The sequence below is a fragment of the Rhinolophus sinicus genome, chromosome 15 (assembly GCF_057876585.1).
Source record: "Rhinolophus sinicus isolate RSI-liver-muscle chromosome 15, RSI-T2T, whole genome shotgun sequence".
NCBI classification, from domain to species: domain Eukaryota; kingdom Metazoa; phylum Chordata; class Mammalia; order Chiroptera; family Rhinolophidae; genus Rhinolophus; species Rhinolophus sinicus.
The window spans coordinates 40,467,880-40,493,987 of NC_142515.1; the positions used below are offsets into that span (position 1 = coordinate 40,467,880).

Genomic DNA, 26,108 nt, shown 5'->3' on the forward strand with positions numbered 1-26,108 from the left:
TGACAAAGGCAGTTCTTGGGGCTCAAGGGAGGCTGCCTCAAGAAAGGCAGCCAATGCAGTTGGACAAGAGAGAACGAGAGAGGGATGCTGAGTTGCCATAGTAACATTATGGGAGGGAAATAAAATTACATGGGGTAATTTTTTTCCAATTCCCCCGATTTTTAAAGCACTAACATAATGGACAAGTATTCCCTTGGGCAGAATTCTGAAGCAACACAAACTGGCTAGGCCAGATCTCATATTTCATTTCAGTGACAGCAATCTTATTAGGAAGGTGGGGAGCTGCACTTTTCTGGCTGGGAAAAAATGCTCTCTTGTGTTAGCTTAACAGCAAACCATTGCACACTTGAAGGTCAAAAAGACTTTCTTTCAGGTTTTTTTTTTTTTCCTTTTTTCTGAAAAGCATGGGCAGGGCTCTCCAGGAAGGTATCACAGTCAGGAATACTGCATTCACAATATGTTCTTAGCAGGTTGAATTTGCTCAAAGCCCATACTGAAATGACACAAATTCATGACTTGAGAAATACTTTCAAAAGAGACATATTTAGATTTGTATCCTCCAGGTTCCTTCCTTTTCTTTCTCCTAATTAAAAAACTCACTCTAAAGAAGGAAGAGGAAATCAAGCAGAGAGAACTCCGTGGATATGTACTTTTTTCTTTCTTTATCCCTCCTTCTTCTACCTCCATGCCCCCTGCACCCCACAGCCTCACAATCTTAGCTGTAGAGGGCGCAGCTCACTGGCCCAGGTGGGAATCAAACCGGTGACCTTGGTGTTAGGAGCACAGCGCTCCAACCACCTGAGCCACCGGGCCAGCCCTGTATTTTTTTCTATATTATGGATGTAAAACGGGATGTGATCATTAATTAAAAACTGAAAACAAAACAAAACAACAACAAAATATGGTGCTCTGGAGAGGAGAGCTATGACAATAGCCAGAGATAAAGGGCATCGATTACAGTCCAGTAGCTACTCTCATATCTGGATTTTCACTAAAAATCTGACTGTATTCTCATTTTGTGCATGTTATACAACTGTAGATTTGGCCTAAGAGGAAGTGAAATAACATTTTTGGAAACGCCTCTATTGTCACTGGTGCTTTATATTGTGATCTTAATTGAATCTCTACTACAACTTATGAGAATGGCACCAGAAATTCCATTTATAGTTGAGAAAGCTGTTTCAGAGGATTAACGTACCTACTTGAGGTCACATGAAAGTACATGCTTGGAATTAGAATTTCACCTCAGGCTTGCCTCGGTCAGAGGGGTTGAATTCCTTCTACTGTACCAAGCAATTGCCTTTTAAGATCAAGAATTCATTTCTGTCATTTATATATAAAGAAGAGAGATATCCCTTTCTCATTCTTTTCCTTGTTATCCTGCTGTACATTCTATGTTTAATATTAAACAAAAATAAGGTAAAATCCTTCTGTTGTTCTCTTGGCTTGGAAACCTACAGCTTTCTCTCTGAGGCTAAAAATAAACACTTATTTTGTTGTCTCTTTTTGTTGTCTCTTTCGCTGTCACTTATTTTGCTATTTGTTGTCTTTATTTCTACTGTCCTTTGTGTGTTTTGGTCCCTCATTTCTTGTCTTCTTTTGGATTGAGTATTATTTAGTATTCTAATCATTGAATGATTGATTATATATATATTATTGGCTATCTCCTACTTTGGCTTTTTAACGAAATCCCTTTTTAGTCGTCGCCCTAGGGATTACAGTATGTATCCTTAAGTTATAACAGTCTAAACAATATTTTATTATTCATTATATTATTAAATGGTAATATTATCATTATATATTGAAACAATACACTGCTTCATGTATGAGAATTCTGCAATATTATATAATTCCATTTACTATTAATTTCATCTTTTGTGCTATATCATATATTTTACTTCCACATATATTATAACCTAATAGACTGATAGGTTTATTTAAACAATTGACTTTGAAAGAATTTAAGAAAATAAAAATTGTCCTTAATTTGCTTACTTATTATTTCTAGCTCTTCTCTCCTTTATTGAGATCCAAATATCCATCTGGTATCATTTTCCTTCAGATTGAAGACTTCATTCGTTATTTATTTTAGTGCATGTCTGGTGGTTAACAAGTTCTCTCAACTTTTGCTTATCTGAAACTGTCTTTATTTCGAATTTATTATAGAAGTATATTTTTACTGGATATAAATTCTAGATTGACATATTTTTCATTCAGCACTTTAAGGATGTTCCATTGACTTCAGGCCGTCAGTGTTTCTGATCAGAAGTCAGATTACATTCTAATCATTGGTTTTCCATTAATAATGTACCTTTTTCTCTGGCTGCTTAAAAATCTTTTTCTCTATCTTTGATTTTCAGAAGTTTCAGTATGATTTTCTTTGTATTTATCCTCCTTGGAGTGTGCTAAGTTTCCTGGATCTGGAAGTTGTAGCTTATGGCTTTGGAAGTAAATACATACATACATACATACATACATACATACATACATACATACATATATATATATATATATATATATATATATATATATATATATATATATAATTTCTACTTCATCTTCTTTCTCTTCTGCCTCTTGGATGTGTTTGTATCTCCATTGTATGTATTTAATTAGCTTGCTATTATTACACAGGTTGTTGACATGGTGTTCATTTGATTTTTAATCTTTTTGCTTTCTGTGCTTAAGTTTGGATGATTTCTGTGACTTGTCTTGAAGTTCACCAATTCTTTCTTTGTATTCAACCTGATTTTTATCCTATTCAATGAATTTTTAAAATTTCAGATACTGTATTTTTCAGTTCTAGGATTTCTGATTCTTTTTAAAAGATCAGATATTTCTCCTGAAATTCTTCTTTTCTTTACTTGCTATGTCTGTCTTTTCCTTCAGATTATTTTACATATTTATCATATTTATTTTAAAGTCTGCTAATTCCAATATCTCAGTCAGCGGTGAGTCCCTTTCTGTTACCTAACTTCTTTTTTTTTTTTTTGAGTTAAGTCACATCTTGTTTCCTTTATGTACAGTAATTTTTAAATTAAGTATTGAATATTGTGAACGATATATTAGAGAGACTCTAGAACTTGTAGGAGCTTGGTTTTAGGCTTTTAATGGTAGATCTCTTTCAGTTTGTTCTTGTTCCTAGAATAATTCCTTTAGTCCTGGGGCATAGTCTTCACTCCTAAGATGCAGTACTTCTGGAGGTTCAATAAAAAACCGAGGACATTTACCAAGCCTCTCTGACATGGCAATTCTGTCTCCCTTAGAGCAGGTAGTTGCTGAACTTTCTTAGCAGTTTTTAATATTATAGCTACTATTTCCCTCTGGCCTCCTTGGAGTTTCACCCTGCATATGTATAGTTTAGGAGTCAGCCAAGAATCTGTGGGGAGTTTACATGTTGATTTTACCACTACCCTTGGTGGTTCTCTCCTTTCAGTGATTTCTCCCCCAAATATCCAGCCACACTTACAGCCCCAGACTTGATTCTCTGTCCTCAAGACAATAAAACTGTGAAATCTGACAAAAATTATATAACAGTATGCTGTGCTGACTGCCGAGTGTCTGCCATATAAATATAGATTTCATCCTATGTTACTTAGTTCTTCCAAGAGTTGATTTTACTCCAATGTTTGCCTGCTTTTGATTGCTTTTCAGTGCCTCCAAACAAGTTTCTAAAAAATATTTTTCTGGAGTTTAGATTTTTATCAGCAGGACATTTAATTCAAAACAAGCTACTTCATCATTACTTGAAGCCAGAACTCTCACACATTTCAGTAAAAACATTAATATGTAGCCTCTACACATCATTCCATCAGAGTTTGTGTTTGTTTCTATCATACTCCTTCTATGATATTCCTTCTATGATATTCCTATGTTCTATGTTCTATATTCCATATTCTATGATATTCCTTTTTATCATATTCCTTCTATGAAATGCTAAGGAAATTCTTGAACTTTGAGTAGGTAGAAACAGAATAACTTACTATAAAATATAATTTTAAATATATAAAGGGACTTTCTATATAGTTCTTCTAAGATGTTAGACGGAAAAATCAATTAAAATTAAGGTTCACAATGAAAAAAAAACCATTAATGACTTTATTTATTGTATTTTTCCTTCGGGGAAGAAGGATAATTAAGCTGCTTATAGTTGATAACTATAGAGTACGCATGTGTCTAATGAATGTAGAGTTATTTAAAAGAAATAGGATGTGAGCGTTACCAACCTATATAAAAGGAAATAAGGAGAAAAAGCAGATACTTTCTGAGCACCAGTGTTTTGATCCACATAGCACTTAAGAAAAATAACTGTCCTGAGCAGCTTTTGTAGATTCTTCAAGAGAACAAGGCTTAACTGGCATATGAAATTTACTCAACATTTAATTAGATCTCTAATTTGGTAAAGGAAATGAGGTTTCCTATACGGTATAAAGTCATTGGAGGTGTGGTAGGGAAGTGGGGAGGGACAGAGACAGAGAAAGAGAGAAAAAAAGTGCTCCCGTCATGTTCTCAGAACTCTTGGCAACTCTCAAAAACTTTCTTTCCTTCAAAGAGATTTTCATGTTTGGAAAGCTAAGGGAATTTCATGATCACTGTACATTAAAAAAACAAAACAAAAAACTAAGACTATTTCTTTTTGGAGCAGATTCACAGAGAAAACAAGGTGCAAGTTCCCTTGACCACCTTGGAATCTAAATAAATGCTTTCAGTTAACTTTTAATATTTTTGAATCAAAAATTAAAAATGAATGTTTTTTTAAATGACACAAAAATATTTTCAAATTAGTCTTGACTAATGTAGAACCCCAGAGTCTTCTGCACTATTTCAGATGCTCTTGTCAAGATGTCTACATTAGCACTGTGAGGAGGAACATTGTATTAGAATTTTCCCTTTGATAGAGACTATTTTATGACTATGAAATATTTAATATATTCTTCAAGGATTTATTTTTAACCAAGGCAGTCATACTTCTGGAAACATAATAGAAAGCAACAGTCAATACCAATATTTCCTTTTCCTTCACATTTAACCTGAGAAATATAACCAGCTGCATTTCTGGGAAAGAATAACCTAATATTTAAAGGACATCCAAGTGTCTCCTGAAACCTTCCCAGAATAGTAAGAATTTAACAATTAACAGATTTGAGGTACTCTGAAAACCCTTTATCTACTTTTGCACAAATATCTCTTCATTCTTATAGATCAATTGGATGCCATTAACTTCAGGGAGAAAAATTACATTACCACAGATCCAGCATAAAGTCAAATAAAGACTTTTTGGCAATGTAACATTAAGAAGTGTATCTTATTTCTATACAGTCAGTAAACACTTATTAAATATCTAGTATGTGCCAGAAAGTGTGCTAAGTGCTATGAATACTAAGATAAATGTGTGCATCTCAGTGTCAAGGTGTAGCTTCGGACGTAAGCTCATGGGACTATATGAGGTGTGGGTGATGGCACATACTAGGAAGGCTGTAAGTTGGGAGAGGCAAGGCTAGAGCAGCATTCTGGCAATCAGAGTACTGCGATTACTGACTCCACCTGGAATTTCAGCATCTTCTCTGAAGCACTAGATAGAAGCCAGCTGCCTTTATTATTGGATGGAGAAGAGTCAGCGAATAATGATGGAGAGCTCAGAAGATGCCACAAATTCTGAAATGGTTCTGAATTTAGGTTCATATTGAGCCTCTGATTAGGCTGTGAATTGATGCAAAGGAAAATGAAAATGACAAGAGACCATGCATTGCAAAGTACCTTCCTTCAATAAGTATACAAATACATATGCCAGCTTTGCAGAGAGCAAGAGTTAAATGGAAAGAAATAGTAGACTACCACAAGTAGCCATTCTTAGCAAAGCATATAGTCTATAAAGACACAAATAAAGCCCTTTAAGACATTGTTGAGTAAATAGATTTCAGAATCATTTTAAAATTAGGATGCTGCATATACACCAGATTGAAAAATTTGCCTATATATTTTCTACCTCAGCACATTTGCCACCATTATTGCAAGTATGTACATAAGCTGTATACTTACTACTGTCAATTCTGCAGCATAGTAAGATAACCAGGCAGTTGATATCGGCTAGCATGTGGGACAGGGGAAATAGGAAAAGCTTTCTCCAAATGAGCAAAATAGAAACAGAACCATAAGGCTTTGTCATTCATCAGGTCCTAGCTAAACTCCTTCAAGGATGCACATAGAATCATCCTTCGTGCTCTAGCTTTATTAAGATATAATTGACATAGTTAACACATTCTTCACCTCACATAAATTTTGTTGTTGTTATGGTGAGAACATTGACGCTCTACTCTCATAGCAACTTTCGAGTATAAAATATTGCCGACTCTAGTTACCAGGATGGACCTTAGATCCCTGAACTTATGCATCTTATAACTGATAGTCTGTATTCTCTGACCAACATCTTCCCATTTCCCCCACCTGTCAGCCACTGGCAACCACTGTTCTACTCTGTTTCAATGAGTTTTATGTTTTTAGAGTCCAGATATAAGTGATATCATAGTATTTGTCTTTCTGTCTGACTTATTTAGGATAATGCTCTCCACTTAGCATGAGGTCCATCAATGTTGTTGCAAATGTCATGCTTGCTTTTATTTTTATGGCTGAATAATATTCTCTCCCTCTCTCATATATATATATATATATTCAAGTCAACTTCGAAAAGTAATGCATAGATGACATCTCTTAAAATGTGTACATTTTTTTGGCACCCCGGTATATGTGTGTGTGTGTGTGTGTGTGTGTGTGTGTGTGTGTGTGTGTATCACTCTTTTTATCTATTCATTGGTTGATGGACACTTAGTTGTTTTCATGTCTTGGCTGTGAACAATGCTGCAATGAACACGGGAGTGTAGATATCTCTTCAAGACAGTGATTTCATTTCTCCTTTGAATAGATACCCAGAAGAGGTATTGCTAGCCTTTATTGAAATGTTTCAAAACATCTTTTGAAAACACAGTTTAAATGCTGTAGTAAAACTTTATCAACTAATCAATAAAGAGATATATAATGATTTTTTTTTTTTCCCCCATAAAACGAGTAGGTGCTTTTTCTTTAATATTTCTTCTTAAAAACTCCAACTCCTGTTCTCCAACTTCTTTGTCCAGGCTCCTCCCCTGCTGAGCCCATAATTCTCCAGAGTTGGGGGCGGGTGGTGTCATCAACCCAATTTATTAAGTCATCAGTGAGTCTCTCTTCTCTTTCTGGGACTCCGATGGTGGATAGATTATTTGCATTTAATGGTGTCCCACAAGTACTGTATGTTCCTTATTCTTTTTCCTTTTGTTTCTCTGACTGGATAATTTCAAATGCTCTTTCTTCTGTTTATTCCAGGCTGCTACTGAGGCTCTCTATTAAATTCTGCAGTTCAGTCATTTATTCTTTACCTCCAAAATGTATGTTTGGTTGTCTTTTTTATGTTTTCTATCTCTTTGTTGAACTTTCCACTTAATTCTTGTATTTTTCCCCTGATTTCATTAAATATTCTATCTGTGTTTTCTTGTAACTCTCTGAGTATCCTTAGGACAATTATTTCAAATCTTTTCTTTGGCAAGCCCTGTAGCTTCATTTCTTTGGGTTCAGTTACTGGAAGTTTACTGCATTCCTTTTGGTGATGTCATATTTCCCTGATTCTGCATAATCCCTTGTAGAGATGTCTGTGCATTTAAAAAACAAGTCACCTCCTCCAGACTGTATAGGTTGACTTTGGTATAGAAAGCCCTACACCTGCAGGTGGGGGCGTGCTGGAGCATGCTGTAACCCTGGCTCTGCAGGTACAGGGCACCAAATGCATGGGTGTGTGGTGGTTCTGGATCTGGGTGAGTGGGGGGGCTGATACTTCATCTGCTCAGGCTTCTGGGGTCACAGCGTTGACAACTGTATGATCCTGCTGAGCCTTTGGGCTGTTGGATGGCTCAGCGGCACCTCCAGGGACTTTGGCAGGAAGTGGAGGTGCGCACACTCTCAGCTTCAGGACCAGCTACAAAGGCCTGGGCCACCTGTGGGTGCAGTGCTAACTGAAGGGGCCCTGGCTGTCAGCGTGCATTACTGTGGCTGCAAGGTCCTTCCACAGGCACACTGCAGGGAGGCTGCTGTTGGGAGTCAGGATGGGACAGGCCGGTACACAGCTGGAGGAGCTAGCTGCCGATGAGCCCAGTGGTACAGGCCAGTGACAGGAGACAGGGCCGGATCCTGGCCCATAAGCAGCTGTGGAGGCCCTGGTTACTTGAACGTGCTCCTGTGGCTGTAGGATCTCCCATGGGTGTGTGCACGGCAGGGGGGGCTGGTCATGAGGTTTTGCTCGGGGGCATGCAGGAGCAGTTGGGTGGTTAAGTGTACATGTGCCGAATGGCAGAGGCCAGTGACTGCACAGAGCCAAACTCAGGCCCATACGTAGCCGTAAGGACCTTGGGTGGTGGGTGTGCATTTCTGTAGCTGCAGATCTTTCCACAGGTGGGTGTACAGCAGTCGAGGCCAGTGATGAGGGTCAGGCTGGTGATGCTGTACGAAAGCTGGAGGGGCTAGTCCCAAGCACGTGCCCAGTGCTGGTGTCATCCACAGGGGTCTAGGCTGGCGCCTTGTACTTGTGCAGCCGCAGAGGCCAGGGCTGGCTGCTGGTGCGGATCCTGGGCTCTGGACAGGGGAGCTTGAGAGCGGAGGGAGCAGGAGGAACTCTGGTGACTGGCATCTGCAAATGGGAGTATCTATGAGGCAAAAACCAGTGAAATCTGTAGGAGGTCTGTGGCAGCTAGGCTGGCTGTTGGTTACTTTAGCGGTGGAAGTGCTGGGGTTCTCTGCAGAGCAGGTCACAGGGAACTGCAGTCACTTCTGTTGCAGTCACGGCTGATACTGGCAGCCCTGCTCTTCTTCCTTCTTCCTTCCCATCTCTACTTATCTTGGCTTTTCTAGTCTCTGCTTGGGGAGAGGGCGGGTAGGTGTGTGAAGCCTAAATGGGTCGTTTGTGCAGTGCCCTGGAGGGCTGGGGAAACCGGCTGCTCACCCTGCTTTTCCCTTTCTGGTAAGGGGAAATCTTTCTAGTTGGGGAGTTCCCGGAGTTCCCTCTTGGTGCTGAGCAGTGTGTCAGGGAGATGGGAAAATGCAGGCAAAATGAAGCTGCCATCCTTCCCTTTTTGTGCAGTTATATGAGGGTTTTTTTTGTGTGTGTGTGTGGTTGTTGTTCCAATATGTTGCTTGAGTTTTTTAGGTGGACTTCTGATCTCTCCCAAAGCCGTTTTTGTTTGTGGATAGTTGTCTAATTGTTGATCTTTGTGGGGGGATGGATGCTGGGGTCTCCTACTTCGTCATTTAGTGACATCACCCCACCACATATAACCATCTTGGCTTTCACAGTAACCAATTATTCTTAGAGTTACAACATCCAGTGCCCTACCAGCTGTGAGAGCTTGTGAAGTCATCAGGAACAAATCCTTCTCTATATGGGGTGGAAAACTAAGAATCGGGGGTGAGGGCGGGGGGGGCGTACTTTTCCAAGGTCACGATTTCATCACTTGCTACTCACACTTAAAGCTAGAGTTCAGGCACTAGGGAAAAATAAAATTCACTCTCATCCTGCTTTTCCAGCTGGTAGGATCTTGCTCTGACCACCATTCAAGTTTATTTCCTTAATGAAAGGGTTTTCAGGGTCTGTTTTTAAACCGAATCATTTATTAGGTCAACAACCCACACAGGGAACAGAGCAAGGGAACAAGACATCTAAGGTGAAGTCCAGAGTTGATTTTCTGTCTCTACACATGGGGGACTGGTGTTTACCAGGTCAGATTCTTGATGCAACAAGGTAGCCACAACAGTAGGAGATGGATTGGTAGATAACAATATCTATTTTCTCAAGAGCCACTGGATTGGGTCATTAAAACTCGTATTTATGAAAAATGTTGTCTGTTTTTAGGCTTGTCCCTAGGGTTTTCTGACATTTTAGCTGGCTCCCCCCTTTCGCTCACCTACTAAATCACTAAGTCATTTCCGCAAGAGAGAAGGGAAGCTTTGATGAAGAGAATACAAAAGAGTTTACATATTTTGGGTATGTACTCCACTTTCTTCCATATAGTCTGCCAGGAATTCAGTCTGTGCCCGACTGACATCCCATCCCCACCCCACTCTATGCAGGACAACAGCAGAATGACAGGCTTTTCCCTGCGGCTTCTCCATGTCTTCCTCACATTCACACACTGCTCACTCAACACAGGAAAAAGTAAATCCAAGTAAAAACTGAATGAATGGTAAAAAGGAGTCTCCATCTTGTTTAAACTAAGACAGCCTTTGAGAACAGGGAGGCCAAGTGGCACAGAAACCAAGTAGCACACTGAATTTTCCTATTATTGCATATCTCTGATACTTTTATCAAGAAGAGTTTTCTATGTTTTCATCCTGGCTCTCCCCTGTGACACTATACACCCCATAAAGATGGGGCCTCAATTTCTTATGTACCATTTTCTCCTCTTATTGTATCAAATACAGCAAGTATCTGATAAAGGATTCAAAATGCCTGACACGTTATTTTGCTATTTTGGTAATTGATGACTATCGAGAGAGAGAGAAATATGGTAATTTCTAATCCACACACACATGAAAACACCAGTTGGATATGTACATATATCTCTTCCAGTTTCTCTGTCCTGCTCGGCTGCAGTATCCCTCACTTCTCTTCACAAAGATTCTCCCTATTGGATCGAATATATGGTGATGGAAGGAGAACTGAGTCTGGGTGATGAACACACAATGGGATTTATAGATGATGTAATACAGAAATGTACACCTGAAATCTATGTAATTTTACTAACAATTGTCACCCCAATAAATTTAATTAAAAAAAAAAAAGATTCTCCCTATTTACAAATGATCCTTTACCTCTCTTTGATAATCAAGTGGCATACTCAATGCATCTCTCTTTTATTCTTTACAATCTTTTTAAATGGCCCATACTTAGCAGAAGACTTCTGACATTTAAGGCAACGGTTTCAGCATTCTTTACATATTGATAACTGCTTCTTATTAAATGAAAAAGTCAGTTCAATAATATAGAATTACCACATGATCCAGCAATTCAAAATCAGTTCCGTGAGATCTCTTGATTCACTTCCCCAGACAGACAGACCTTTAGAGGCCAACATTTATTTTCTTCACTCCTCCTTACTAGAAAGCTTATTCTTTTAAGGTACATACCGTGTTTCCCCCAAAATAAGACCTAGCCAAACCATCAGCTCTAATGCATCTTTTGGAGCAAAAATTAATATAAGACCTGGTATTATATTATATTATTATATTATATTATATAAAATTGGGTCTTATGTTATATTAAAATAAGACTGGGTATTACATTATATTATATTACATTACATTACATTGTATAATATAAGACCGGGTCTTATATTAAAATAAGACCGGGTCTTATATTAGTTTTTGCTCGAAAAGACGCATTAGAGCTGATGGTCTGGCTAGGTCTTATTTTTGGGGAAACACGGTACATGTTTTTCAGGGTCAGTAGTCATCAGGAAAAAGAAGTCTGGGTTTTCTGCCAAATACCTATGGCTGGGCTGCCTTAGGGCTTGAATACAGGAGACGAACCACCATCAGCTTCATGAGGGCAAGGAAAGTGTCTTGTCCTGCTCTATCACCCAGCTATGTCTGGCCCGCAGGAGGCACTCAATAATCATTTACTGATTGAGGGAATAAATGTAGTCAGTAATAAATGAAATAGTCAATCAAGGAACTACAGGAATTAAGTTCAGGTCACCAGGCCAGTTATAGAAACATGGAGATCAGGATTCTTGAAGGAGGAAGCACAGAATGATAGGAGGTACAATTATAACACAGGGAAAACTATCCAAAACCCTTAGATGGGTGGCTGCTTATGGCTAGCCTACCTTTTTACTAGCCTCGCTCTTGATCATACATTGCAACAAACACAAGAAAATCCCGTGCTTAGAACTTGAATGATAATTGGAGCTGTGAGTCACACTAGAATTGGCTGAGACTGATTTCTGGCCAACTTTATACTGGCAGTTTACAAATATTAGTTTGTTCTTGCAACTGTGCTGCATGGTAGCCACTTATTTATTTTCAGAGAGAGATATTACATGCAGAAGATGAAACAGCCTACCGAGTCTACTAGCTAATCTTAGAATTTGGGATTCAAGCTTGATTCTAAGTCTGTTCTCTCCCTGCCTCACAGTGCGTCACATCAAATAAGCAACATGCCAAACACCTCGCTAGATAGTTTTTTTTTTTTTAATTGTGGTAAAAAACAATATAATATACAAAATTTACTCTCCTAACAATTTTTACGTATACAGGTCAGTAGTGTTAACTATATTTAAATTGGTGTATAACTTCTCTAGGACAAACCTGAAACTCTATACCCACGGAACAACAGCTCCCCATTTTCTTGTCTGCCAAGCAACCATCATTCTACTTTCAATTCTTTTGGGTATACACCCAGAAGTGAATTGCTGGACCATATGATAATTCTATTTTTGTTTTTTTGAGGAACCTCCATAGTGTTTTCCATACTAAACTGCACCATTTTGCATTCCCACCAGCAGTGCACAAGGCAGACAGATTTGTTTTAGTATCAAGCTGATCGAACAGATCAGCCTGCAGTGTCAAGTAGTGATTAAATTCTTGAATATTAACTAAACTAAAACCCTAGGTCTTTGGCCTGAGCTTTTATAATTAAACCCATGCACTATTTAAACATGTATTAAAGATTTATAAATATGGATCACCATCCCTTTTTAAGAAGAATAAACTCAGCAGTCGTTTTCCAAGAGACTATAACAAATTAAACAAAAATAAAGCCAGTGTTGAGCCAGCGCAAAGATGTTAAAAAAAACAAACAAAAAACAAAACTATTCCTACTTCCTGAAAATAAATATAACCATGTACATAAATTGCACTTACCCGGGTTTTGGCATCGATTTTAGCTCCTCGATCAAGCAGTAGTTTTACCATGTTGGCATTTCCTCTTTTTGATGCAACATGTAAAGGAGTGATGTCATTCTGTGGAAGGAGAGGAAAAAAAAAAGGTACAATTTCTGTACTTCAATTCAACTAAAACATTGCTTCCTAAACAGCCCCCGACTTGTCTTCATTGTTCTTCTTCTTCTTCTTCTTTTTTTAAACCTCTATTGTGAACAGTAGTACGCTTTAAATATTTCAGGCAGTCATTGCCTTTGGAAGGAGAGCTCCCCAAAAGCATGGACTTTAAGAGAGACACTTCGTGGGGGTAGAGTCCAAGTTTATTTATTTCAGTTACTTGAGATGCTTGATGGATGAGACTTTTTTTTATTTGCTGTAAAATCCTGCACCTTTAAATCAATGTGTTTTTCTATAAATTTATGCGATACAACTTGGCTAATGAGTGGCTGACTAAGAAACAGCTGATTAGGTCAGCCTAGACTGAGTTAAAGCCATCTCATGTCACTCAGAGCCTTCTGAACTGGGTTCATTTGAGCACAAGATGTCAAAGAGAGACAAAGGGAACTCCAACTGGGAAATCTGTCAGTACTGTACATAAGTCATAGGATTCCCCATGTACGTTGGGCTAAAATGTGTTCACAGGCATTTGTTAGCAATCTCACAGAAAACTATGTTTATTTTTTTCTACATATTTTTTAAACTACTGTGGAGGAACAGCGATAATGTTAGGACAATCTGAAATTCCAATCATGATCTTCTCGATACCACAGTTGTTCCATGTATCTTTACAAGGTGCTACGACTGCTTCCAGACTTCCAAGGAAATACATGCATATAGTGAAAAACATCTCTATTTCGGTTCCTTATTCCTATGTAGCAGCAGTGTGGGTTTAAGGGTTGTTGTTCACAAAAGTCTATTATATGATACATAACCTAGGCTCAAAAGGGGTGCTATTTTTGTTGTTTGATAGCAGATACAATATAACAGTTAGCCGGTATTTATCATTTCCTGTGTGTTAGGCCCTGTGCTAGACTCTTTATCTCATTTAATTTTCATAATCTTCACAATGTCACATATAATCTGAATTATGAATTTTACAGACGTGGAAACAGTTAGCAAAACCATGAGTCAAATTAAAATCTGATACACACTCATGGTTTTAAAGAACACTTTATAATGAAAAATTTCAGATAGACACAAAGTTTGAGAGAAAAGCATAAAGAGCTTTATGTACTTACTCCTCACCCTATTTTTAATAATTATCAATCTTTTGCCAATATTATTTCTTCTATCTTCCCTACTATTTGTTTTCTTGCTGAGGGAGTTTAAGAAGAGTAGGAAAACAATCCTAAGAATCAAATTATTTCCTCCATAAACCACTACAATGTAATTATCTCTAACAGATAAGGATTTTTTAAAGAAATAAAATATCATCATCATAAGTCACAAAATACAAATAACTTCCTAACACTAAGACCCTGCCAATGTTCAGCTTCTCCCACTATCTCCAGTGATCTCACTTGGGTTGTTCAAATTAGAACACTCATATCTTCTAGATTGAACAGGCCCTTCAAACTCTTTTAATCTCCACAAGTACCCTAGTCTACTTTTGTTTTTCCATGTCCATATATTCATTGAAAAAACTGGGTAAGTTATTGTGTACAGTTTTCTACACGCAGGACTTGACTGATTGCATCCTCATGGAGTGTTGTTTAGCACGTGCTTTTTGCCCTGTATTTTCTATAAACGTTTCTAATAAAATGTTTTTAGCCATTGTACATTCTCCTATCTGAAGAACCCTTTATATCTCATTATCCTTTATGTCTCATTATGATAAAGTATAAATCTGTAATTAAGTCATTAAATGAAAGAAGAAGAAAGACCTGAGTAAAACACATTTGTTTTGGTAATGCTGGTGGGGAGTGGGCAGGACTCATATCGTTGCTCTAGACCAGGGGTAGGCAAACTTTTCCTACAAAGGGCCAGATAGCAAATATTTTCATCTTCACAGGCCATACAATCTTTATTGCAACTACTCAGCTCTGCCAATAGTAGAAGTAAAGCAGCCATATACAAAGCAGCCATATGCAGAAATAAGAGTGGTTGTGTTCTAATAAAACTTTATTTACAAAAATAGATGGTGGGCTGGATTTTGTCTGGGAACAATCATTTGCTGACCCCTACTCTAGAATTATCAGCTTACAACTGAACATTTTAACTGTATGTCACAGGTTACAAAAGAGGAAGTAAAACTATACGAGTATATATATATATATGTGTGTATGTGCATTAAAAACAGCATATATGTGCATTGTATATGCTTTGGTCTTCACTGGTGTAGACTCTTTTTCGGTATGAATGAAAGCCGGCAGAAGCAAATAAACTTCCTGATAATTTTTTTGTCTTGCTCGTCTCTGTTGTCCGAGTACAAATGTGTGTCACTCTAATGACCCAAGCAGCACAGTGGATGAATTCTAGCCCTGAGCTAGCAGGTGGAGTGTCAGGCTAGGTCTGTAGGAAACAGTCTAACAGGAGACTTACTGAGCCCAGAGCGAGACCCGTCACACCTAGTACTCATCACTTCCCTACGTGAGTCAGGGCTTACATGCTATTTCCCTTAAAAAATGTGCCTTTGCCTGGCTGAGAAGGACTTAATTAACCTTTATCACAAGTAGGCTATTTTAGTGAGAGGAAGAACTCTACTTCTAATTTTGTTCTCTTCATGTATTCTCATAGACGCATGTACTCATAAGTAGATACACAGATGTCAAAAGGGTACCTTGAATTCCTAACTCCCACATTTTTCTACACCTCTCCTACAACTTTTAGAGGAATATTTTCTATTTCTATAGCACGTAAAATGTGTTGTACAGGGCTTACTATGTAATTACTATGTAATTTTATTTTATCTTCACAACTATCTACTGCAGTAAGGTAACTATCATTAACCCACTTGACAGACAAATAAACTGAGGAATAGAACTGGTCAGCAATTTGCATATTTAAGAGACAGCTAATTCGAGGCAGAATCAGAACGAGAATTCAGTTCTAGACCCTTGGGCAGCAGTATTTTCACTCAGGGATCATAACGCCTCTGTCTAAATGCTGTTGCTTCTCATCATTGTCAAATGGAGCTCCTGAATAAAATGCAAACATTTGCATTGCTGACTCAGGTAGTGACTGCTTCTATCAATTAGATTCAAATCTAAATGACAGTGGTAGCTTTGGACTACTCAATGGGGTATTTATATTTTGATCCCTCAGCTAACTAATAAAACTTTTTATACCTTACTTACGTACAAGGCCCGGTGCTGCGTTTCCATTGCATAAGCAAGCAACAAAATGATGAATCCTAACATATCAAAAGAGGCCAATAATGTTAGAGACAAAAGGACTTGTTTACTAGACCCCTCATTTGCAGTTGGTGAAATACAAGTTTGTGCATGCTTTCTGGGATGCCATTTGGCAGTATATAGAGAGGGTGCCCAAAAAATGTATACACATTTTAAGAAAGGAAAAAACTGTATTAAAATTATGCTGATAGTAACCATTTTGAGCACCTCTTGTAATTGCAGAAGTCAAATGTGACTTGTATTCATCTTTTGTTATCGGTATATACAGAGGATTACAATTTTAATACAGTTTTTCCTTTCTTAAAATGTGTATACATTTGTTTGGCACACTTTGTATGAAGAGCCTTCAAATCTATGACACACGTAAGGCTGAGGCTGAGTGCCGTGGTAGAAAGGGCAGGGATGCTAAGAGAAGCGCAGCCCTGAGGCCTAGGCACACTCCCTAAGACAGAAGCTGAGCAAAATGAAAGATCCTCAGCCCCAGCACGAACCTAGCAGGTGAAGCAAGCAACAGTAGTCAACTGCTGGGGTCAGGCAGAAGCATGACAAGAGATGTCCTCTGTGCAACAGGTGTGCAAGGAAAGCTGACTGTGGAGCACTGACACCATTAAAATTCACGGACCACCCCCCACCCAGCCCCCTAAGCGTAAGGCAATGGTAGACTTCCTCTAGAAGAATTTAAAAACTGGGGTGCACTGAACACATCAACTCAGCTCAACTTTTGAATAAACGGGCTCGATCTTCCATAGTTACAGCCTGGTAGAAGATGCGGTATGCCCATTCCCAGGAAAAGGTACTATTTACCTCAGTCTCTCCTGTTCCGCATACAATAGTCAGCTTTCTATATAGTGGAACAGGTGAACAATGAACAACATGCATCAAAGTTATGGGACGGTAGCAAACAGATGGAATTTCTAAGAAAGAGTCACGTGGAAACCCTTGATAAGAAAAACCACAAGATCAGAAATGAATTCCTTTGATGGCATCATCAGTAGATTTCATACAGCTGAAGAAAGAATCAGGGAACTGAAAGACATGTCAATATACGTGATTGAAGCTGAAACACAAACAGAAAAAAAGAGTGGAAAACAAAGAATAGAACATCCAAGAGCCGTGGGGCAGTATAAAACAGCTGATTGAAGTTACATAAGAAGAGAGAACGGGGCAAAAGAAATATTTCAAAGGGTAATAGTTAAGAATCAATTATGTCAAAATAATGAAATACATCAAACCACACATCCGAGAAGCTCAGAGGACACCAAGCGAAGTAAACAATAAACACATTCTACCTCTAGACACATTAGGCAAATGCCTGAAAAATGAAAGAGAAAAATCTTGAAGGTAGCCAGAGGAAAAAGGACACATTTCATATAGAGAGCAAAGATACTACTGTAATTACAGGACACTACTCATCAGAAATCATGCAATACTGAAAACAAAGAAACGACATCTTTACATACTGAAAATAACAAACGTCAAATGAGAAGTCTGTGCCCAGTGAAAATATCTTTAAAAAAATCAAGGAGAAATTAAGACTTTTTAAGAGAATCAAAAGCTAAGAGAATTCATTACGAGCAGACTTGCAATACAAAAAATGTTAAAAGAGGTTTTTTAGGCAGTAGGAATATGGTAAGAGACAGAAAATGAGACCTACACAAAGAAATATAGAAATGGGAAAAAATGAAGGCAAATATAAAAGCTAATTGATTGTCTAAAGCAAAAATATGAACAATAAATTGTGACATTTACAATATGTGCAAAAGTAAAGTGTAAGACATCAACTGCACACAGACGGGAGGGAAGAATTAGGACTAACCTGTGGTCAGGCTCTCACACTATGTGTAAAGTGATATAGCATTTGAAGGTAGACTGTGATAAATTAATAACATAGGAAATATGATATGTTAAGTAAAAAGTAAGATATAAAAGAACACGAAAAACGTACTCTCATTTTTATACATGTTAAAAAGGCTATAGAGACATTGGCCCAAATGTTAACAATTTATCTCTCAGTGGAGATTACAGATGATTTCTTGCTTCTTCACACTTTTCTAAAAATTTCTGTGTATATTTGTATAATGTACAGTGAAAAAATGGTTGTATTTCTTTTTTATTATTACCTAGTTTGCAGTCCCATACTTTCTGTCTCAGATCCGACCATTTACAGGTTTTACCTACTCATTAACTTTCCTAATATTTGAACTTTGAAGGAACCTTTTGAGTTTGGAGATATGCTGACGGGAAATATATACTATTACTTTTTTTCCCATTAATGTATCAAATTAAGTTTGGCTAGAGTTAAAGTTCTAAGATTTTTCTAAGAAGAAACCTGAATTAAAACTTGGATAAACACAAATTCTACCTTTGAATCTGACCTGAATTTAGCAAAAACAAAAGTAAATGCTATTCTAATTTTGTATAAATTAGCTCTTAATAGAATATGTTTTCTTGTACCAAAGATGCAACAGTCAATGTAATGCAATACATTAACATTTCAGAAATTTTTGTGTTTTAACTGATGAGGACTTCTGAGTTCATTCAGTCTAATTACCTATTTTACACATAGGGAAGAGACCAGGGAGGTTAAGTGATTGCCTACAATCATACAGCTTGAGGCTTGGCCAACACTCTGGGGTTCCCAATTCCCAGGCACTGCCCCTTCCGTTTCACTAGGCTCATTGAAAGAACAATTATTTTCATCTCTAGCACAGTAGCATCTTACTTCATGTAACTTTCCCATTAAATTATTCAATGTAATCATTACCCTGTTTCCGTGAAAATAACACCTAGCCAGCCAATCAGCTCTAATGCGTCTTTTGGAGCAAAAATTAATGTGAGACCCGGTCTATTCTACTCTACTCTACTCTACTCTACTCTACTCTATTCATTATACCAGGTCTTATATTTTAGTAAAGTAAGACTGGGTCTTATATTAATATTTGCTCCAAAAGACACATTAGAGCTGATTGTCTGGCTAGGTCTTATTTTTGGGGAAACACGGTATTTACCCTAAAAAAGTTAAAATGCAAATCTGATTAACCAATGCCTTCCTTTCTCTAGTATTTATTTCTCCTCAACCCTTTTCGAAGATGGGAGATGAAGACAAAAATGCAATCACTTACATACACACAAATATTTTCCAAACAATGAAGGAAATTGGCCATAAAAATATTTTATATAAAACATTAACATGATTTGGGTAAATATTCAGAATTCTGACTGAACAAAATTACACTACTCAGCAGGTTTAATTCTCTCAAATCTCTGGGCCAATAACAATCAAGTATGTAACAAAATGACACGGATCACTGCAGTGTCCCCTAATGTGAGGATCTGTGATCTCAGCCCCCGTCCAGTTTATTCATGTCCTTTTACACTAATCTCTTTCTATCTTGATTTTCCAATAAGACTTTTCATTTATAACCTACACGTCTGGAAGGCACCAATAATTGAAGTGAAGGAGTGAAAAATATCTCAGTTAAGCAGAATATGTTTTACCTTCCACTTTTAGGGGAAAAAAGAAGCAAATCATCCAGAACAAGCTAAGATCTCTCAGGATTTCTACATATTCAGCATATTCCTTCATACTTTTCTACAGAAATATGTATCGTATGATATTATATTGTTATATTATGTTATACAATGGTCTCTCTTAATACTCTAACTCCAAAAGTAAATATTTTTACTATGCTTCATAAACTATAAACTATGTTAGAAATGCAAAGATTGTTTTTTTATTTTATTTTTTTTATTTAAGTGTGTTTTTCCAGGACCCATCAGCTCCAAGTCAAGTAGTTGTTTCAATCTAGTTGTGGAGTGTACAGCTCACAGTGGCCCATGTAGGGATCGAACCGGCAACCTTATTAAGAGCACTGCGCTCTAACCAACTGAGCTAACCGGCCACCCTAAAGATTTTTAATAATGAGTTTAGGGAGTTAGGGAATTCTATCCTGGTTCCTACTTTACTTCAATTGCATTTCTTAATGTAGGTCTAGTAGAAAGCACATTTCATTAGCAACAAGAAGATGAGACCCTAAATCTCACTTTCCTGACAGATGGTATTGCGAATGTGTCTTATTCTCTATAAACTTATACTATCATCTTCATAATGGACAAAATACTTCCAGTCCCTCCACCAGAGGGCTGCCAAGAGATATGAGACAATTCATCTCAAAAGGAGGAAGGAAACTCACAGCTATTCCATGTCTCTTTATCTCATTTAACATACACAACAGCTCCAGAAAGAAGTACTATCTAGTTTTGTACTTTATTTCACAGATGAAAAAACTAAAACTCAGAAAGTCAAAGTAACTTGCCAAAGGTCACAAAGCTGCCATAATTTGACCCCAAAATCATGCTTCTTTCACTAGACTAGATCACACTGTCCCTGCACTTCTAAACAGTACAATTCTTACTATTAGAGCATTTTCAGAGCATCTAATAGTGTGCTAAGAGATAAAGAAAATATTGTGGTCAGGGAGTGCGGTGGTTAAGACATAGTACCAGGTGCCAGAATGCTTAGGTTCAAATCCCAGACCTACTTCACACTACTTGCATAATCTTAGGGACATTTATTTAATTTCTCTGTATCACAGACTGTCTGTAAAAACAGGATAATAATAGTATCTAGATTATAGAATTGTCATGATTATAAATGAGTTAATAAGCACAGAGCCTTAACAATGGTACTTGGCATTCAGTAAACACTGTAAAAGTGTTATCCATTATTATTCTTTTTATTATTTATCATACAGGGTAGACATTTTAAAAATGTGTGAAATATCCGCATCTCACACAGACATTAGGAAAAATCTGGGTAGAAAAGACTCGCAGACCTGAGATAAGCGGTGAGCTCTAAGAAGGTGCTAAAGCCAGCAGTTCTTAGGATGGGTGCAAAAGGTGTTAGAAGGGTCAGCTCAGCACAGCTCAGTCTGCGGAGACTTCAGAAGGCCTGTGGCTGGGTAGGTCGTGGCAGAGAGGAGGGGGAAGAAGGGGCAGGGCTGTGGCTCATGCAACATGATAGGTACACTTGGTATATAACATGGCATATGTGACAGAACGTGATAGAATCATGTGAAGGTCATACTTTTAAAAACATGGACCTGGAAGAAAACTACCTCTGCTGGAAAATGGTGGAACTGCTTGCCTATCTCTCACCTCTCAGTTGTTTCTGAGAAACCCAGCTGAGGTGGCACACCCATCCCATTTCCTTTATGAAATAATCTCAACAGCAAGATCATTTTTGCAACTCCACAAAGTGAAATCCAGGCCATTGCTACCTTCCTTGTGATAAATGGCAGACTTTTCAATCTATTTAAATATATTAAGTGCAGTTGATTTCTGATTTCCTCCACCTCATCTCTCTCCTTTAAAAAAAAAAATGTCTGGGGAGGTAATCACTAAATGAAAAAGTGGATGCTTTTTTATTCTAGTCTCTTATACTTTAGCACTAGTCCTACTTTACACAGAAACAGAAAAATGATTAGTAAATTGGTACACAGAGAAAGCATAGGAAAAACATTTCAGCAAGGCTTACTTGCATCCTTCTTCACCCCATAGATATATATCTTTTGAAAAGTCTTCTAACCTGTGAGAGGGTCGGTTGATGATCAGAGTATGCCGTCCCAAAGTATGCCAGTTTGGGCTAAGTATTATTTGCAGCTTTCTGTCCTCTCCCTCTCTGTCTAAAAGCAGGGCATAAATTTCTCTTGCCAAGAAGAGGAGGATGCCTCTTAATCACTCATCATCAGTGGAGAAGGCACAATTTCAATCTGCACAACAAACCTTACTATACAACCCTTATAGTTTTCTCCCATATATTTACCTTCCCACAATCTACCACCCCTAGAAGCCCCAATCCCCTTTCCTTTGACTTCTCACTTCTCCAAAAATTTCTTACCATTTGTTAAAATGGTATGAGCCCTTAGGGTCTAACTATGTCTTTGGGTCTTTGCTTCATTTCTATGAAGGATTCCTTATGCATAGATAAACCTTTTCTCCTATTAATCTGCCTTTTGTCAGTTTAATTTGCAAGCCTCTGGACCTGAACCTAAGAGGATAGAGGAAAAAGTTTTTCTTCTCCTACAAGGTCATATTTTCTAATCTTCAGGCAGGCACAGAACAGGTACTCAATCAATGTTTGATAAATACTATTTAATAGTCATATTTTGTAGAAAAATAAAGAATTGAATTTCTGTTCCCTTTAATTACCTTGAGAGTATAAAAACCTTTTTCTATAATTTTTTTCTACTGTCTTATCTGATAGTTTATTTGTATAACGATTTTTATTGCGATATAATTCACATACCGCAAAACTGATCATTTTAAAGTATACAATTTAACGATTTTAGTATATTCACCAAGTTGTACAGCCATCACTATTTATTTAGAACAGTTTTGTCATCTCAAAAGAAATCCCATAACCTATGCTGTACTTGTCAGATGGTTACCAGATTTGTCAGGGTGATCGCTTCATAAGGTATCTAAATGTCTAATCACTACATTGTATACTTGAAACTAAAATAATATTGTATGTCAACGGTAATTGAAAAATAAACTGGAAAAAAAAAAAAAAAGGAACCCTATACCATTAAGCAGGCACTTTTGATTCCCTGGCAACCACTGATCTACTTTCGTCTCTATGGATTTGCCTATTCTGGACATTTCATAGAAATGGAATCATATATCACCTTTTGTGTGTCTTCTTTCACTTAGCATAATGTTTTCAAGGTTCATCCATGTTACAGTATGTATCAGTACCTCATCAGTACCTCATCCTGGGGATTTCAAGGATATACCCAGGAAAATTATAAACAATGGAAGATAAGGAAACACTCAGCCTTTACAGTCTGACATATAAGTAGCGCTTTCTTACAGATGGTCTATTATTAATAATACAAATATAAAATAAACTCAGAAATTTCCCCTATACTGCAGCAATCATTAAGGTGAACACCATTGTTTGTAAAAGTCCATTTTTTTTCTTCTTTTGAGGCTTTAATTAAATGAAATTGGTCTCTGTAGAAAAGTCTTTTTTTCTTCTCAGTTGTGCTAGCTACTAGCTGAGTCTACACCAACTTTTCTCTCTGTGCTTTCTGGATAAGGAGATTAAATCCACACAGGTCTTTCCGAGTGAGATTGTCACTGAAGATACTTGTGTCCTTGACACTTCCTCAACCTCACTGCCTTTCCAGAGAGACCAACCAATCCCATTGCATTAGACACCTGCTAGCACTAGTTTTCCCAAGAAGCAGCAGCAAATGCTTGGATAGTTGATGTCTGTTGTGAAATTAGGCTGAGTATTTGATCTGGTCTTCTCTAAAAAATTCAAGGTGTTTATCTATTTTCTTTTATGGACAATATGAGCCTATTTATTCTGAATACTGTCAGAAGCTTTCACTCGAAGTAACAGAGGATGGCTCATCAACAATTTATATAAGTTACTGCCAGGTGTCTTTCTAGTTCAGGCAGGTGATTTAGTAATGGGGGAAGACGGAGCATATTTTGAGTAAATATTCCACACCCTCTTTACCCCCTACATACCCTCAGCTGTACACACAGTCCCAGCTGTTGCCAGAGGGCAGGGAACCTGGGATCGAAAGTGGTCCTGGACCTCCTCCCTCAATTATAAGTGTCTCCTCTACCTTTGCACCATTGGATGTTACAACTCACTGGCTTTTTGGAGATATCTTGTCCAGTGGTTTTCAGGATATGCTTTAAATTTTTAAAAAACGTTTGTGATAAAATACATGTAACATAAAATTTCTATCTTAACCATTTTTAAGTACGAAGTTCAGTAGTGTTAAGTACATTTACATTGTTGTGTAACCAACCTCTAGAACTCTTTTCATCTTGCAAACAGAAACTCATAGACACAGACAATAGTTTAGTGGTTGCCAGAGGGTAAGGGGGGTGGGGGGTGGGGGGTGGGAGATGAGGGTAAGGGGGATCGAATATATGGTGATGGAAGGAGAACTGACTCTGGGTGATGAACACACAATGGGATTTATAGATGAAGTAATACAGAATTGTACACCTGAAATCTATGTAATTTTACTAACAATTGTCACCCCAATAAATTTAATTAAAAAAAAAAAATAAATAAAACTCTATATTCATTAAACAATTGCTCATTTCCATCTTCCCAGGCCATGGCTACCTCCATTCTACTTTCTATTTATGTGAACTGAACTACTCCCAGTACCTCATACAAAAGGAACCACAATGTTTATTTGTCTTTTTGTGACTGGTTTATTTCACTCAGCAAGCATAATGTCCTCAAGGTTCATGCATGTTGTAGCACGCATCAGAATTAGCACCTTTTTAAGGTTGAACAATGTTCCATTGTATGTATATACAACCTTTTGTCGATTCATTCATCTGCCAATGGACACTGGGGTTGCTTTCACCTTCTGGCTATTGTGAATAATGTGGGTAAGAATACAAATATCTCTTCGAAACTCTGCTTTCAATTCATATGTATGTATGTGTGTGTATGTATGTATGTATGTATATATATATATATATATATATATATATATATATATATATATCCAGAAGTGGAATTGTTGGATCATATGGTAACTAGATAGTTAATCTTTGAGTAATCTCCATACTCTTTTCCATAGTGGTTGTACTATTTTACATATGTTCCAGTTTCTCCAAATCCTCACCAACACTTGTTCTTTTCCTTCCTTTTCCCTCCCCTCCCCTCCCCTCCCCTCCCCTCCCCTCCCCTCCCCTCCCCTCCCCTCCTTTCGTGGCTATCCTATAGGTGTTTAATATATGCTTTTAAAATATTTTTTTCACTATACATTTCAGGGTTTCCATAGTGTATACATAATGAGATATTTTTGGCCACTGAGGATTAAAATAGTAAATGCCTTTTTATCCTGTAAGAATTTTTTAGGAAAAAAAAAAGTTCTGCTAAAAAAAAAACCACCAAAAAAAACCCCTGATACATGCTGATTTAGACTAAGAGATTTTTTGTTTTACACGAGAAAAAAAGTAATTACAATGAAAAACAAAACAAAACAAAAACCCTACCAATTATTAGGCTCTTACTTTGTGCAAACCCTATGAGACCTGCATCATCTCATTTAATCTCTACAACCACCCAGGAAATAGATGCTATTTAACTCAAATTTACAGGACAGTAAAGTAAAGCTGGAAGGAGCCACAGGTCACATGGCCAGAAAATGCCTGCGATTTCCATGGTTCAACTTTGGACAATTTACCCAGAGAAAAGTTTCCATAGCATGGCCTCAGTCAACGTTTTTCTAATCAAGCCTTCTCAGAAGTAGTACCTATGGAACTTGTTAGAAACACAGATAGCAAGGACCCACCCCAGATACAACGAGTTCAAATCTAGGGGAACGGGAGGCTGCTCCAGCTGGGGAAACTACTGCGAGGCTCAGACTTGGAGGCTATAGAATAATGGTTTGTAATTTTCAAACTCAAGAGAGACCGGCTCTTTTTAGAGATAAGCCTACTTTGGGTTTCTTACCAGAAAATGTATGTTCTACCTTTTTGTCATAATATCAAGAGCTCATTTCAAAATATGATCATTAGGAATTCAAAACTGCAGAACTGATAGAGGGAATACAGAGAATGTAGTGGAACTGTGAATGCATTATAGTTGAGAATGAATTTGATGATTTGCCAGTTTTGAGGTTTGTTAATCTCTCAATTAAAATGTTCTTAAATGTGTAATGGGATTTCTTAGCAAGTAAGAAAAACTCCTTTACAACCTTGTTGGAAAATGTCCTTAATTCATTTTGCAGTTCTGGCGCAGGCAGA

At 37.5% G+C, this 26,108-nt stretch overlaps 1 protein-coding gene across 36 annotated transcripts in view; it reads right to left on the reverse strand.

The window, feature by feature from the left end:
• Positions 1-26,108, reverse strand: part of ANK3 (ankyrin 3) — a 593,532-nt gene that overhangs the window by 154,263 nt on the left and 413,161 nt on the right. For all 36 annotated transcript variants that reach the window (XM_088792001.1, XM_088791998.1, XM_088792002.1 and 33 more), the window contains one exon: positions 12,940-13,038. In XM_088792001.1, the coding sequence (XP_088648127.1) occupies positions 12,940-13,038 (99 nt within the window). The remainder of the gene's footprint in view (positions 1-12,939; positions 13,039-26,108) is intronic.